We start from the raw sequence: 17,327 nt of genomic DNA, 5'->3' as shown, positions 1-17,327 counted from the left end.
ACACTGTGTTACTTATCTGTTCATTTTTAATGTTGAAAAAAGTATTAATTATCATTGTTATGACCATTATTGTTTCTTTATTCTTACAGATTATTTCGTAACTTGAAATTTTAAAATCTCATTCTAGCCTTTCGACAAAGCAAACACTCATACAAATTACCGCAATTCTGTTTTTAAAGTACAAGAGATTTGTTTGTTCGTTCGTAATTTAGTGAACGCTTGGATACATTCTTCGAAAAAGAAAGTGTATTTTTTAAAAGTCTGAGTTCTATATTTCATTGGAATTGTTTCCTGTTTTTTAATTTGAATGAAAACTAATTATAATGATTCACGATGGAGGAAAAACAGTGATCGAGCTTTATTCTTTGTGAGAAGGTCAGTAATGAAAGAAAACAAATACGACGGTATTTTCTATTTACAAATAATAATAATAATAATAATAATAATAATAATAATAATAATAATAATAATAATAATAATAATAATAATACCTATGAGTGTGCCGCGAGAATTCAAGTTAGACCCGTAGTGTGCCGCATGTTAAAAAAGGTTGGGAAACGCTGCATTAGAATATTATATAGTTGGAAACTTCTAGGAAAATGGTAACTTCATTTTACGCCACATGAGTCATGCTGGAGCCTAGTCACGAGCCGCCACTGGTCCTACTACTAAATTAATCTACCAATGCTACTGTTTGCACTACGATATTTCCAAAAGCCAAGTAGACAGTTATAGAGCAAGACAAGAAATTTTCGCAACGAGACGAAACTTTACAAAAATTTATGAGACGACATGAAAACGCTTTATTTAAGCACGTTCATGTTCTGAATCATCATTCTTCATTTCAAATAAGTAAATTGAAACAATGCAGTTTGAGTAGAAAAAACATCATCACTATATATTACTGGATAAGTACGTAAATACGAGTATAAACGCCTGAATAGTTGTGGCTCTTCGCAAATTTTCTGCACACTAGCACCATCTATTGGCATAAGATAGGCCAGTGATGCCAACCCGTGGGAAGAATCCAATTTTGTGGAATTTTTTTGACATTAATTTCTCGAATACGGATAAAGAGAATTTTAGCTGAAATTGGCAGGATATAGCCTATGGGACTTTTCATGTATTGTATCTGCTTCACCAACGTTAACAAAAATATTAATGGGCTGGAATTTGACTAATCAGTCTTTAGTAGGCGTGAAATCAATACTAATTCTCAAATTTTATTGAAGGAAGGACGTAGAGTGAAAGAATTCATTTGAGAACAAGATCCTAAGACAAATATTCGGACCCAAAAGGAAAGGGAATGCGGAATAGCGGAAACTTCATAACGAGCAACTACATAATTTATACCGTTTACCAAACATTGTTAGGGGTCATCAGATCTAGGAGGCGCAGGTGGGCAGGTCATGTAGTCAGAATGGAAGAAAGGAGGAACACTTTTGATATCTTAAGGGGATCTTCTACCTCTTCGCTTATGTTTCTAACTTCCCATTTGAAAACATGTAAATTTTAATATGGTAATTTCTAACAAAGTATTGCAGGTAATGACTTGAAATTTTTAATACAAATACACAACACCCATATAAATCCAACCACGGTCTCCAATTTACGTTACATGCGTTAGATTAATTGCAATATATTCTTCAGTAAGTTTGGCAACAGAGAATAAAAAGTATGCTGCAGAGGGGAGAGGGCTGACCATCTGTTCTAGCTGCTTTTAATGTGATTCTCACTTCTCAGTGGTTAGAATGGTCTGGACTGGAAGAGCTAAGCGCAGATGGGAGGGCAATGTTAAGATGGATCTCGCAGAAATAGGAATACAAAGTACAAACTAGATCCACTTGGCTAAGGATAGAAGTCAGTGGCGAGCTTTTGTGAACGCGGCGTGTTAAACCTCCGAGTCCCATAAGGAATAGAGTTAGTTAGATACTTGTTGCCGTAAAATACATGCAGGTATGGAAGTGATTTATGTGGTGGGTTGAGAATCTGAAGAAACAAGTTCCAAGGAACGTAATTTCTAATCTGACATTGAAAAAGAGATAGATAGAGAGAAAGAAAGAAGAAAAGAACAAGAACGTAAAGAAAGTAAAGTACAAAACAAGAAACAACCAACTTCCGAAACGCGCGACACGTAATGACTTGAGAATGAAGCTCATCTACTTCGTTACATTTCGTAGAAAACTACAGTACAAAAGCATGCTTAAAACATGGAGTCCAGACAACAAAATATATTTGTTTACGTCAATCTTTTCATTTTTTTTTTAAGTTAAGGTGGATCACCACCCGAGAGTCAGTACATATTTTAGCTCATTCCCTTAACTACTGCACACTAAAACAGGGGGCGAGGTGGCTCAGTGATAGAGCGTTCACTTCCGGTGCTTGGGGTCCCTGGTTCGATCCCAGCTCGCGCCGTGTGGACTTTGAGGTGGACAAACACCATGCTCGTGGGTTTTCTCCGGGTTATCCACTTTCTTCACTCCATTTCATTAATTTCTCATCATCACCGTCTCCTTTAGCCTAACCGGCATAAGCGTGGGACGTAAAACTAAAGATTTCATTTCATTTTTTCTGCACAATGAAACGTTATATATTATAAATATTGTACTATAAAACAGAGTTATGTTTCAGCCAGGGGTAAAAGTGGATCTGAAAAGGTGGGGGGACGGTAAGTAGCGGCATGATACCACCCCGTTTCCCCTGCCTATCTTTGTCCATTGTAATTTTTTTAGGAACTAGGGAAACGCCATACATATTTTTTCGAGGTGGGGGGACGACGTCCCCCGCGTTCCCCCGCACTTTTACCCCTGGTTTCAGCTACAACACAAGACACTGATTTATTTGGTTGTGTCTTCCGATATCGGAAAAGGTAACAAATAAAGGAAACATCTTTGATTTGTTTTACAACAAGCACACAAGTTGGCACTTGCTGTTAAATCTTACTAGAAGTGTTCAGTTTTATGAAATGTTTATTTGTATGAGTAAAGTATTTTAAAGTAATGATCTTATTACGAAATAGATGTACTGTTTGACCATTTTTCATGTTATGTTTCACATTTTATTTAAATATTAATTTACATTTAAGTAAATAGATTTTGAGAAGAAACCTGCGCAGAACGCCATAATGCGTTGTTGCCAAATTTGTACGTTTAATTCCTGGATTTTGCGTTGCAGTTCGAGAAGCGAAACTTAGCTGTGAATTGCGGTAAGGGTCGAATACTAATTTCTCCAGTAAGTATCCAAGCAGATTTCCATGATTATTTCCTTTATTATCTGGCATCAGTAAAGGTTCGACACTCTCTGGTAACGTCGCACTATTCAAGCAGCGTTTAGCATAGCACCGAGAACACACAGTGATCCACCTTAAGAAATATACTTATTCAAAAACCATTTGACAAATATGGAAGACTGGAATTTACGGATAATTCACTCATATATTCAAAACAGTCAGTGACATAGATTAGTTTTATTTTTCATATTTTATAAGTTTTGAATTTGTGTAATTAAGTTAGTATAGCGTGGGAAATTCAAAGGCATAATAGGAATTTCTCACTCTCGAAATGGGATTTTGTAATGTTTCAGATTGACATCATTGACGCAGGCAGTAAATGCACGTAGTGGAGTAACGAGCGTTAACTATAGGAATTAGCGTTACTCACAGACTGAGATATTTTCTTTTTATAATAAAGATGGTAGAATTGTGGGACGTAAAGCCGAAAAATATAGTGGGCTAGAATACAAAATGAGTTGAGTTGATTTTGAGTTTAACGCCCCTTTCAGCAGCGAGGCTATATGAGAAGTGAAAATACTTCTTAACGTGGAATACGAATCCAATGAGCCCCCGCCGGAAATCGAACCCGGGTCTTCCAGGTCAAACAGGCGTACGCTAACCGCTTAGCCATGAAAGAGCTCTAGAATAAAAAACAAATGAGCTGCTAACGTTTGTCTTAGCATACGACAAATTGGCAATTCAATGTAATGCAACGTGTTACGCTTAGAAACAAACAACAGAGCATATTCCTTAATGGTTTGCGTCAACGCAGCTCGAAGTTTGAGATTTAGTATGCGATAATGGGCATAGCAGTTATAATAGCTTTTTAATGCTTTTGTTTCTTTCTTTTTGCGTTGAGTTGCTGTAAACAAAACAGTGGCACGGAATGACGACCAACGTTACTAGATATCTTCCTAAATAAAAAAAGTAAGTGAAAACAGAGATTTTAAAAAAAAATAAATGATAAACTGGAGGACAAAAGCGACATTTCTGCAAGTAAGAAGGATAAATACAGTATATTATTATTTATATAAAAAAATACCTATGCACAGTTCTCTATGACACATTACATAATAATTACAAGACCAGTTGTGGTGAGTGGATTCCTTAAAAATATTAAAAAGATGCACCTACTGACTTCGAGCTATAGTATTTAACCCTATATTTAGTACAAAACTCTTGCATAACTATGACCAGACCAAAATATCCTATTTTTGCTATGAGTAATTAATTTATTGTCACAGCAGTTGTTCCTTATTGATTTTTCTTGTTGCGATGTCTTCTATAAAGAAATAGTAAAGAAGTTTTTTTTTTTTTTTTTTCAAATTTCTTGACTTGAGCTTTGCTATACTTATTTACTGCAAAATTACGTGTACCATTTGCTTTGAAAAGGTTAAAATGGAAGAACATACATTTCCTAATGATCCTAGCAATTCATAATAGGTTCCTAAGAGTTTATTACGCAGTTATATTTTTTTAATATTTTTTTTACTGTTGTTTCATTGTACTGTTGTACTGTGTACTGTTGTTTCATTACTTAAAAACTGAACTACGTTTCAATATGGTTGTAACTTTGTGAGTTTTAATACAAATCATCATCATAGGTATTCTGCCCTTATTGGCAGGTCACTTGCCACAGGTGAGAAGCTTCCATGCTCCACGGTCTTCCGCTAGCGTTTTCGTTTTCACGTACGATTTTTCAGTTTTGATATTGTCCATTAATTACAACCTCCTTCGCCCCTCATTGTCTTTCCTGTCACCATACTCTCTAGCACATCACTCATGATACAATTCCTTCTTAGCCAATATCCCAAGGATGTAATAAATAGAGGATCTGCCCATATGTATCTTCATCCTATTAAATCGATGAAGCCAAAAAACAATCGAGTATCGGAACGTCTTATTGGCTACTCTCATTTCTGCCATCGTCTGATTGGCTACTTTCGTTTCCGCCATGATTGTTGGCTCAAAACATTGCGATCCTATTAGGCGGAGTAGGCAGAGTAGGGGTGGCGAAACTGTGACGTATGGCTTCAGGATTTTGTTGTAAGGGCAGATCCTCTATTTTATTCTATAAGATCCTTGCAATATCCCAACCCGTTTCCTTTCCTCCTCTTAATAATATCTAAAATTGTTTTTTTAACACTATTTCTAGCACCTTCTCATTCGTTTTCCGCTCGACACAATTAATTCTCTCCATTCTTCTCCACACCCACATTTCGAAAACTTCAGTCGTTTTTCAGCATTTTTGCGTAGTGTCCATGTTTCTGATTCACACAGCACAATACTTCACACGAAGCACTTTATGAGTCTTTTTCTCATTTCTTTATTCAAGGACTCACAAAATAGTATTTTCTTCCTCCTAAAGGCTTCTTTCGCCATTCCTATCCTTGCTTTTATTTCACCTTCATACTTCCTATTTTCTTATTTTCTTCCCTCCTACATTTGACACCGATCCAGTGGTCGAAGTGAGACGGTGTGCGGTGGTATGCCATACCGCCTCTGGTTTTTCAGTAATGAGGACATACTGTCTCTGGTTTTTCAATGATCAAGACCAGGGACGTGCCGTGGAAAATCAGCGCCCGGGGCGAGAGTATACGACGGCGCCCCCATACATATATTCCAAGTAATTTTTCCTTTCTTTTGCCTCTTTTTCTCCCGATTTTTTCGTCCCTTACTTTGGCGCCCGGGGCCGTCGTCCCGCTCGCCCCCCACGGCACGGCCCTGGACAAGACAATATCTAAATAGCCGGTATGTTGAGTCAAAATCATAATAAATCATACCACATCTGCTTCTTTTCCACTTCGAACACTGCACCGATCGCTTCGTTCCACATGTACATTATATTTTGTATGTTGACCATGATTGAAATGTTCTCATAAAACAATAGAAAGCTTTTGTACAAACTTGTTCAAAAAAAGGTTTTGCTCAGCCACCTGGCTTTAGAAGGTTATATTCTTTCAATTGTACTTAATAAATTCTAAAATTTTGATTCTAAATAAATATTTCAATTGGCTAAAAGGGAAATATACATTAGTTTGATATAAATCCAACTCTAGGTGAGAGTGCAGGGGTGACCAAGTTTTTTCTCACTATACTGTACATTGTTAATGTTGATTGATGCTATTTTATTTTAACGCCTCAGGAACATGCTCCGAGGCTAAGGGAGACGGTGATGTTGATAATGAACGAAATAGCTGAGTGAAGAAAATGAGGGACATTGAGAGAATCACGAGAAAACACATGCACATCATATTTGTCCACCACAAAGCTTCTGTGATTATGATTTAATACGAAAAATAAAGAAATCACTTCGTGACATTCGCTAAGAGTTTACTCCCGTAATTTTGCATACAATAAACCGCTTCGAGAGAACCATCAACCAAATGGGCGCTATTACAGGAACTATTGGTAATGCTTTGTTGAGAACACTAGCGACAAATTGAGGACTGCAGAACTTTCACCCAACTATTTTTTGTATTAGTAGTAATTAAATAGTTGCCACTATTAAATTTCCAACAAACGCATTTCTTATATGTATAATTTCGGTATTAACTGAAAATGAATGCGGCGAAAGTCCGTTAGTTTTAGTTTGGTTTATTTCTGAGTTTGACGTATGTGTGTTTTCAGCATTCCTTCCAGCAGACTGTATGATACGTGGACCTACTGCTTAAATCTCTTCGTTACGTTTACCCATTAACTTTTATAATTATCCTTTTTTAAAAAAAATCTGTTAATTATAGTCTACTAATAACTGTTTCCACACGTTTTTCATATGGAGTCTCATCCCGTAGCTGTTTGCGTCAAGGCGACAAAAATTTGCGTTTTAGTTTGCAATAGTCACCAAAGCAATTATTATTATTGCTTCTTGCAGTATTTGCGTTATGTTGCGATCCGTAAATTTTGAGAAGACCGTTATGGAGTGTAGGCCAAAAGTTTGAGTGGACAGTTTCTAATGTCATAATCTTAGGATACTCAAAGTACTGGGCTATACGAAAGGTCTTCAAATCAACTTTAATTGAATCTAACTCACTTTGTAATGTTTTAAAGATGTTCATCGTCTTTAAGTAAGCTAATATCATTAACGTTGGATCTGAACTTCGTGAGCTTTCACTGCAAATCGAACCCGAGTCTTCCGAGCCAAGGGAGCAAACGCTAACCATTTGGTAACGAAGAAGATAGACACTGTCACTGTATATGAATATACTATATCAATATAATATAAATAACTCTATTACTTGTAGACCTATATTATCCATACGAGATGTTTACCCTCTACTTTGTAACTCTTAAGGAAAGAAAATATTTTTAAAAAATATGGACTTTACACACTTACGTTTCCCTTGTTTGGAGCCGAAAGAGAAGTCCAAACGTTGTAACTTCTTGTGTTTGGTGTCCATAGTGTCTGTATCGAAAGTGATGAAAATTCCCGAAGTTTGGACGAAGTTATCTACCATCCACTTTAGTCTTGCATTGCGTAGCGCTTGGAACTGGGGGTCAATCTGTTTACGTCATTGTGTGACGCTGCACTTGGCTTTGATTGATGGCTCACAATTAGTATATAATAATACTAATAATAAAAAGAAACGCTAAGAAATAAGGCAGTTTCTCACAGCAGATAATTCTTGTCCTCTCTCTTTAGAATCGAGTGATTTACCACAACAGGACAACAAAACGAGACATTGTCCGCGCTTGTTTCGTGAGTTGCATTCTTTATTTCGAAAGACCAAAGTCACAGCGATTAGACCCAGACACCAAAACATAACAACTTGGAGGTCAGTTACACTGAAAAAGCATGTTTGGGATTTTTATTAAAACGTAAACTTGTTCAGATTACGTTACGGGATTCAATATCTCCTTTCTTTCTTTTCAGTTTTAGAAGAAGAAGAAGAAGAAGTTTTAATATTACGCACACTTCTGAGAAGAAGAAAACGAAAAAATGAAACGTTTATGCTCTGCTTCGTTGTAACATAAAAAAAAAACGAGAAACGCTGAGCGCATTCATTAGAAGTATCATGCAATCTAGTAGAGAACAAATTGCTCACACAAGAAATTTTCTGCAGTGAACAAGATTTGCCAATGATTGTAAGCTAATGTTTCACTTAGTGGATCTGATGCAATTCGAACAGCCTTTTGACCTAATAAATTATGTTGGTCTTTTTACTGGCATGTCTGTGTTTCAGCCATAAGAAGAAATCTACTTAGTGACAAAACACTGATGATCTTTTCTCGCTATGATCTTTTCTCGCACGTACTCCAACTGACATGTTCTCCAATAACTTTGCTTCGTCCAGAATTTATTAGGAAAAGAAATTAGCAAACTAATAATATATTAGACCCTAAAGTTACGAACCTGTCGTTTTACGAACAAGTTTTCTTACGGAGAGGCATATATTCTCATTATCAAAGACCGTTGACCTTTTGCTAACCATCTCCTTCAAGAAGTTGTAGGATTTGTCTTACTATCTTCAATCATATTGTTAACATGATTCAAGATGAGAAATGAGGAAAATAAATAAAAACTGCTAAGCCAAATTAATGAATAGATCGATTGTTGAAGTAATATGGTTCTATTAATCACTGCATTAACTATTAAAAATCTATAAAAATAGAAATGAAATTGACTATGTTTGTGTCTTAATAACTAAATTTTCTATACTAAATTTTCAATATAGATGAGGTTAGGTTTGGACCTCATCTAAATTTTCAATATAGATGAGGTTTGGATCTGGAATGGTTTTTACCATTTCACTTCGACGGTGTAACATAGCAGAGGGGGAAGAGGAAGACAGGCCCGTAGCCAGCTCGAAAATTTAGGGGGGGTGCCCGGTGGAAGTTAGGGGGGGCCCGATCCAAAAATATTAGTTCATTCCATATTATAGTTCATTTGCAAACCTACCGTGAAAATTTTAAAGGGGGCCAGTAAAAATTTAGGGGGGAGGCCCCCTAGACCCCCCTGGATACGGGCCTGGAGGGAGATATACACTCTGTAAAGAAAAAATAGCGACACCTCAATTCTCAAGGTAACTTACACAGAAAACCATAGTTGCAGCCGGCTAGAAGAGGAATAGAAGAAAATTATGAGTGTGATAGTTCATTTGCATTATCTGTGACACCTATGGTGTACAACGGCGTTTACTAATTATTTATGTATCAGTAATATTCTCACCAGATGGCACCTGAGAACGTCTCCTAAGTTATTGGAGTGAGGATTCTGTATTACATTTGTGATGTGTAGGCCCAGGTAATTAACATTTTGTGATTGTTCTCTGCTTTGTCATAATTTGAACAGTGTCAAGTGACAATATTGTTGTTGTGCAGCGTTGTTTTTGTATGAAATTGTTGCTACATGTGGACTGTAAACAAGTATGATAGGTAAGAAATGTAACTTGTCGCCACGTGAACAAGACATCTAAGCTAAGTTACATCTCTAAGAGACATGGCTGGAATACTCAAAATCCACCATTCGACCGCAGAAAGAGTAATTTAGAAGCAAAAATAGTATAAGAAATCATCCCTTTCTCAACATTGTGAGAGAAAAAAGAAACCATACCCAGAGCAGATCGACAAATAAAATCAATAGTAGTGCAGAATTAAGGAATGACTTCCCCAAAAATCGTTCCTATAATTTGAGATGATCTTGAAACTGCAGTAACTCGTACGACTGTATTATCTTAACTGTATAACGAGGATATTACGAAGAAAAAACCGCTTGGAAAGTCGAAACTGACAAAAACACAGAAGTTGTCAACACGTAGGTTTGTGAAGCGATATGCTACTTGGACTTATGACAACTGGAAGCATGTTGTTTTCTCCGTTGAAGTCTTTAGAATAGTGGAAAACGATAGTGGTGTGAAGTTGTGGATACGAATGAACGAGGAACTTCATACGGATTTTGTTTAAGAGATGCAAATATTCAGTTACTGAGTGATGGTATGGGCTTGCTTACCGCCAAAGACGTCAGAACAATGGATATATGTAAAGAGTCATTTGATACACAAAAACGTCTTCAAATTCTGGTACGTAAAATTCTTACAACAGCTAAAGATAACTTTCCTGAAGAAAATATGGACTACTTCGTTTACCAGGACGTTAATGCTTCATGTCACCGAGCGAAAATCGTTAATACGTGGTGCAAGAATATGACTATTCTAAGACTCATGTGGCCTCCAAACTCACTTGACATGAATCCAATTGTAAAATTTGGGTCAATATGAGTAGAAGACTCAATAGACAACCAACTCGGATAGAATGGAACTCACGGAACAGATAATCCGGGTGTGATTTCATGAAATCAAGGTTGCATTTTGCAATAGCCTTGTCAACAAAAGACCTCGACTATTCCTAAAGCCGATGGTCCATATACGAAACCTAGTTTGATGTATTGTACCTCTCAATGATCGTACACAATATACCTTACTCTTAAGAAATTACTTTTTTTGGTTTGCGCTATTATTGTTGATCTTTCATACTTTTATGTATAGTTCTTCCCACAGCTGTTTTTGCTGAAAACACACATTGCTACTAATATATGCATATAAATTCATTATATGTATATAAAAAACCTGAAACTGCGGCACAAGTATTAAGAATGAACTGCTCAAAAAATATGCATTGTAATATTATCAGCAATTCATGTAAAAACTCATATTGGTTAATGTATGTTGTAAAAACCATATCCGAGCAAGTGTCGCTATTTTTTCTTTACAAAGTGTATAAAGATGACCGAAAGTGACCAATATTAGTGTCGAGTCCATAGTTTTCGGGGTCACTGAAATGAACAGTGACACTTCCGATTACAATGATAACGTTGTATGTTTGTATATTTCAATTATGTTGTATATTTCGACAGTAATCAGAGCAATAGTGCTCAAGCACTACCCACAAAATAGAAGAAGAGGAAAAAATAATGTAAGTTATATTTTGTAGTTTGATATAGCTATACATTTTTGTTTGTACGTTTGCTATGGTAATGGACTTTGTTGTCAAGGAAATGTGTATGAGATATAACCTAATACACATAATGATAATTGTGTGAGTCGCCATAATAGTTAGACGTATAATTTTGAATTGTGAAGTAAAACGCATTATCATCATCAAATATAGTGTTCTATGACTTCTAGACTGGTGTATGTTCATTCAAGCTATCTTTAATATGCGTAACAGCTAAAATATATGGAAATATATGGACGAACTGAGATGTTATATGTAAGATCATGTTATACGATGTCGTTTTAAATTCAAATTCAGCCTACAACTTCGGTGAGGAGGGACATATATAAAAATGATCGAAAATGACCGATATCAGGGAGCGCTTCAATAATAGTAAAAACTGACTACCCTAACAGCACAATTACATAGCAGACATATGCCTATCATATTCCCTCAGCTACATGGGAATGTGCCCAGAATGTGCCTTATATACTTCTAAGAAAGAAATCACATGGATGGCAAGTGATAGTCACAGTCTATGTTCGCCCCTAGGGACATGCCCGACATGTAGCTGGGGAACGTGCCTAGTATGTTCCCCATGCCGTAAGCGTCAATGAACCACAAAATTACTTCTCCAAAACATGCTAAATCGCCTAATGCGTAATGTGTTTACATTAAGGTGAGTCTAAACAACACTTTAAACAAGTAAAAAAAAGTAGGGTCACCCTAGGGTGAGTGCGAACCACCAACCTTTGGATTACTAGCTCTTCCGACTTGGCCACAGAGGCGATGAAGAGAGTGTCACTTGTAGAGGGATAAATTATTGAGGTATTTTGCATTCAGCTAATCAGAGTGCTCCTTTAACCGCATATAGTCGACTATAACCGTTTGGGATCAGATCAAATCTGCTCACCATGTAATTTTATAACAAATTGACGAGTGTCTACTTTATTCCATTGTTCTTCCACGTTCACTTTCAAATGATCGGCGACAGTTGCCATCTATTAAAAGTTCATGCGTTTGTTGCTTCTAGTACACAATCGCTTAGAAAAAGAAGCAACAAATGAAAAAAAAATGTGGGACATGAATTTAGAACACCTAAATGTAGCATGCCTAGCACATCTTGTGCTGTTAGAGTACCTGAAACAATATGTACCTAAAGGACGTACCTAGGGCATGACAGATATATGTCCCAAATGACGACATAAAAACAAATGACTGTTAGAGTGCGAAACTGAGCCAGTATATAAATGCTATATTTGTGGTACATAGTTGCAAATATCAATTATGTGTAACAAGTACCTAAAACAGTAGGTAGCTGAAGTACATACTTAGCACATGAGTATCACATGTGCCAAGTGTCGGGTACCTAAAAAGTAGCCGGGACACCTAAATGGCATATGCCTAGCACATCTTGTGCTGTTAGGGTAACGGAACATACTACTATTTTTTCTTATTTTAACGCAGCAAAGCCGGTAATTGACACTAGTATTACATAATTATGTAATTTAACCCTGTTTAGAGCATGTCCCATTATTTTACGGTTCAGTTAGTCATAATACATTTTTATAGTATCTTCATCATACAGACATAGAACAGCAATTTTGTATCTGGAAGCCGACTGCATCTTTTAATACTAGTCTTCCCCTGACGGTGACACACACATACTTCTAAGTGATGCACATACTCCTTTAACAGTGGCGTAGGATACATACTACTTGTAATAAGAGGTTGGCCAGAAAGTTCGTTTGGCTTTCCGTAAGATGGCTCTAGTATCGCCTATTTGTTTTTAAGTTTATTTGAAACAATTGTTATATTGTTTTGTGACAAATCTCTTTATCAGCTGGCATGTTAAACAGACTGGTCCAAATTCCGTCTAATTTGACGATGGAAGAAAATAACTATTATTTTTTCGATAGTTATACTTGATTACTCCAAGAAAGTTAAAAAATAGCTTAAAAACACGAAAAACGTTATGCATTAACGAAGGTTTAGTAAGTGATCGAACGCAGAACAAAAAAGAGAAATTTTCATGCTGGAATTTTATTCCCTGAAAATGATAAGGATGGATCAGAATGTTTGTGGCCTGACCTACAAAATTAGAAAATATTTGGATACATTATATTTATTTTTGCACGTAATCTTCCTCGACCGAGATACATTTACGCCATCTCTCTGGTAACGCTTCTATATCACTTTATAAAAATTATTTTACGAGCCTTGCAAAATATCCCAGTACATCACTTTTCACCTCTGCATCTGAAGAAAATCGTTGAAATCCCAAAAAAACCTTTAAAGATTTCTAAAGAAGTGAAAGCCCGAGGGGCCAGACTAGACGAATAGGGTGTGTGCGACAACAGTTCGAACCCACAGGAATGAATTTCTGCCATGGATGCAAGGGACGTGTGAACGCGCGCATTGTTCCGGTGAAACAACACCTTTTTTCGCAGCATTCTTGGCCTTTTAATTCTGATTTCCTCATACAAACATCGCAGAAGGGTGCAGTAATATTCAGAATTGACTGTCCCTTTTCCAAGAAATCAATCAGGATAATGTCCCTAGCATAAAAAAAATTACCATAAGTTTGCCGACCAAACTTGTTTGGCTTCCTTTGGGAAAGGAGATCCAGGTCGTTTCCATTGCTTCGATTGTTGTTTCGATTCCGGTGTATCTATGATAGTGTACCCGTGTCTCTCCATAGTCACAAATCTGCCAAATAAACTCCTCCGGATCACTTTCAAACAATTCCAAAGAACCACGGGAAAGGGTGAGTCAATTGCGTTTGTCTTCAACTGAAAGCAACTTGAGTACCCATCTCGCGGACCTTAGTAAACCCCAATTCATTTACGATAATGTTTGTCCTCGTGTTTTTTTTTTTTTTAATACAGTCTTAGTTATCTCTCGGATTTTGATTCTGCGGTCATTCAAAATCAGGTCAGAAATGTTGTTATAATTTTCTGAAGTGGTCGACGTTGAATGCTTGTCATTGCGGAAGTCATCTTCAATGCTATTATTGCCAAGCTTAAGGTTGGTTTAAAGGTATAAGTTTTGCCGATAGATGTCAGTACAGTCTTCGTATCTCTCCCATGTATTTTTTACCTTTCACGAAAATTTACAATTTCTCTTACAAATTTCAACCTAGAGGCTTCAAATTTTTAGAAAAGGAACTTCATAACCTATTAAAGGGAACAATTTGTGCCGTTTTTTTTATTTAGAATTTTCTTTATTGTTGCAACAGTTCCATTGTTAAAGGTTTGGGTATCCATTTCAACAATCAAGCTATTTCAACAATAAAGAAAATCCTAAATAGAAAATCGGCACAGATTGTTCTCTTTAATAGATTATGAAGTTCTTTTTATAAAAATTTGAAGTCTCTAGGTTGAAATTTGTAAGAGAAATTGTAAGTTTTAATGAAAGGTAAAAAATGCATGGAAGAGATACGAAGACTGTAGTGCTATTTATCGGCAAAACGTGTACCTTTAAACCAACCTTAAATTCGGCTACCCACCTTTTCACCATGGAATACGAGGGCGCGTAGTCTCCTAGTGTGTCTACCATGTTCATATGAACTTCCTGTGGTGTTAAGCCCTTTTTTATGCAGGTACTTAATAACAGCTCGATGTTCTAATTTCTCCATGTCACAAATTTTCTTCGTCACTTCCAAGCCTTATAAACTCCTCACCTGAAACAATAGAAGAATGTAATTTTACACAGTGAGTACCAATGGATATAGCTACGCAGCTATATATACAAACACAAAATAATAGCTTCTTTTCTAGTCAGGCTACGAACTTTCCAATCCTCCCTAGTATTACAAATTGTTAGGTAGGCCAGTTTAAGCTGATATCGATCAAATCCAGATATTAATTAAGAAGAATTAATATTATTCAAATATTCCATACGGAATCTACGTTATTTCTTAGTCAATAAACTCATATATCGAAATCGGTTCGATCCCAGCTCGCGCCGTGTGGACTTTGTGGTGGACAAACACCGTGCTCATCACCGTGAGGGTTCTCCCGTTTCCTCCCACTTTCTTCATTCCACCATTTCATTCATTTCTCATAATCACCGTCTCCTTTAGCCTAACCGGCATAACCGTGGGACGTAAAACTCAAAAATTTCATTTCATTTTCATTTCATATATATCCAAATCAAACGTTGAGAGTAAGCCATGCCTACTTTGTTGAGTTAATCGCTTTGGAGTTCGAATTTCGCATAGGTTAAGTTTAGAAAACCTCCTTGACAGTATTTGGATATATAATTCTAGCTGTACTTAAACATGAAAAACGTTCCGGTTTTTTTTTTTTTTTTTTTTTTTTTTTTTTTTTTTTTTTTTTTTTAAGTATTTAATGAACAGTCCAATATTGTGCAACGGAAAAGATCGTGGGTCAAACGAAATGATTCACTACTAACCATACCAAAGAATATATCATCTATGTACGACAGAAAGGAGTCCTGTATTATAAATCCTTCCCGAAAACAAAATTATAATTCCAACAAGTAGGACTTTCAATTAAACTAAACGAGAGTAGCACACAACAAAAAGCGTTTGATATTAATAAACACAAAGCACTTTGTTTGTTTTCAATCAGGACAACTCAAGCAAATGTTTCTTTGATGGCCTAACAAAAATTGTTACCGCTTGGCTGAGAAAAAGCGATTCACTCACAGTATTTACCAGATATTATACGGTTACAATTCAATTTCTTTTCATATTTATAAAATTATGTTAGTAGAATAATATGGATTCGCTGCAAGATTGCAAAATGGAACTTGGAATAGATCATATTACGAAAGACAAAATTATGAACTTGTCTCAAACCAGGGGTGGATCCAGGACAGACTTTTGGGGGCGCGCTGGATTGTAATACTGCTACTTAGAGCTACTTTTAAGAGCTCCAAACTCTGGGATGGGATTTATTTATATATAAAATAAGAAAGTTTCCTCTTTGCGGGGACGATCGCCCCCCCCCTAGATCCGCCCCTGTCTCAAACATGACAGAATGGGTGGAATAACATATTGAATACATCCTATAACAAGAATTTTATGAATGATCTAAAAAAATGGATCAAAAGATTGCGATCTCGGCCAAGAATTAGTTTTTGAATCAGGGGTCACAAAATTTTTGAACGGCTTCTAAATCTAGCTTTCGGAATAAGACATCATACTGAGTTAATTGATAGTTTTGAAATATATTAGATCTTCTTGGATCAGGGCCACAAAATATTTAAACGGTCCCTAAATCTAGTTTTCATATTTTCTAAAAGGAATAAACACATCATATTGAGTTAAGTGACAGTTTGGGTTTGGATACACTATATGTAGTTCTCCAGATATAAAACGCACAAAAATTTTTAATCGAAATATATTGGATATTTTGATCCAATAAAGATATTGCTGAAAATAAAAGCTGTTTTATTTCGACGTAAAATAAAAAAATGTGACTAATATAAGGATTCTTTTCATATGGTATTTGTAAATTCATTTCCTAGGCTTAATGATGAATGTAAGGGTTTTGTATGTTTCACGAACGGTATGGGTAATGATACCTAAACCACTTATAGAATGTACACGGGAGGCTACCAGTGAAATCTTTTTGTATAATCTGTAATTGGACACTTCTTTCTTTTCATGAATGTTATCATCTCAACACTTTTTAACATGAAGATCAAGCTTGTTCAACATGGTCCTTTTACCCGAAACATTTATATAATTTTGTATGACAACTTTATTAGGTTAAACTTTAATTTTTCTGTAGATTACTAAGCTATTAGCAAATAGAAGTTTGAATGAATTGAAAGGTACATTTGATCAATCATTTATATTTAATAAAAATAAAAGTGGGTCAAAATTAGAGCTTTGTGGCACTCCACAATGAATGAAACTTCCAGTTTAATCTTCCTCGATTAGGCACCGAGGCTAAGCGAGATGGTGTTGATGGCATTGAATGAAGTGATGAAATGAAGAAAGTGGGAGATAACGGGAGAATCCCGAGAAAACCCACGCACATGCTGTTTGTCCACTATAAATCCAGGCACTGGTCGTGAGGGAAGGCACATTATTAAAAACTGAAGTTTTATCACGTCAAACAAAGGTAAAAAAAAATTATCTAATATTTTA

General features: G+C 36.1%; 1 protein-coding gene across 1 annotated transcript in view; it reads right to left on the bottom strand.

Annotated features, from left to right (window-relative positions):
* Window positions 1–7,759, bottom strand: part of LOC145678827 (peroxidase-like) — a 156,174-nt gene extending 148,415 nt beyond the window's left edge. Inside the window, exon 1 of the mRNA XM_081749373.1 lies at window positions 7,608–7,759. Within this exon, the coding sequence (XP_081605499.1) occupies window positions 7,608–7,728 (121 nt within the window). The 5' untranslated portion in view covers window positions 7,729–7,759. The remainder of the gene's footprint in view (window positions 1–7,607) is intronic.
* Window positions 7,760–17,327: the final 9,568 nt, after the last annotated feature.

The sequence above is a fragment of the Thermobia domestica genome, chromosome 2, assembly GCF_964235325.1.
Source record: "Thermobia domestica chromosome 2, izTheDome1.hap1.1, whole genome shotgun sequence".
Classification (NCBI taxonomy): Eukaryota; Metazoa; Arthropoda; class Insecta; order Zygentoma; family Lepismatidae; genus Thermobia; species Thermobia domestica.
The sequence above is the reverse complement of the archived record's forward strand: the minus strand, read 5'-3'. Positions and strand labels throughout refer to the sequence as shown.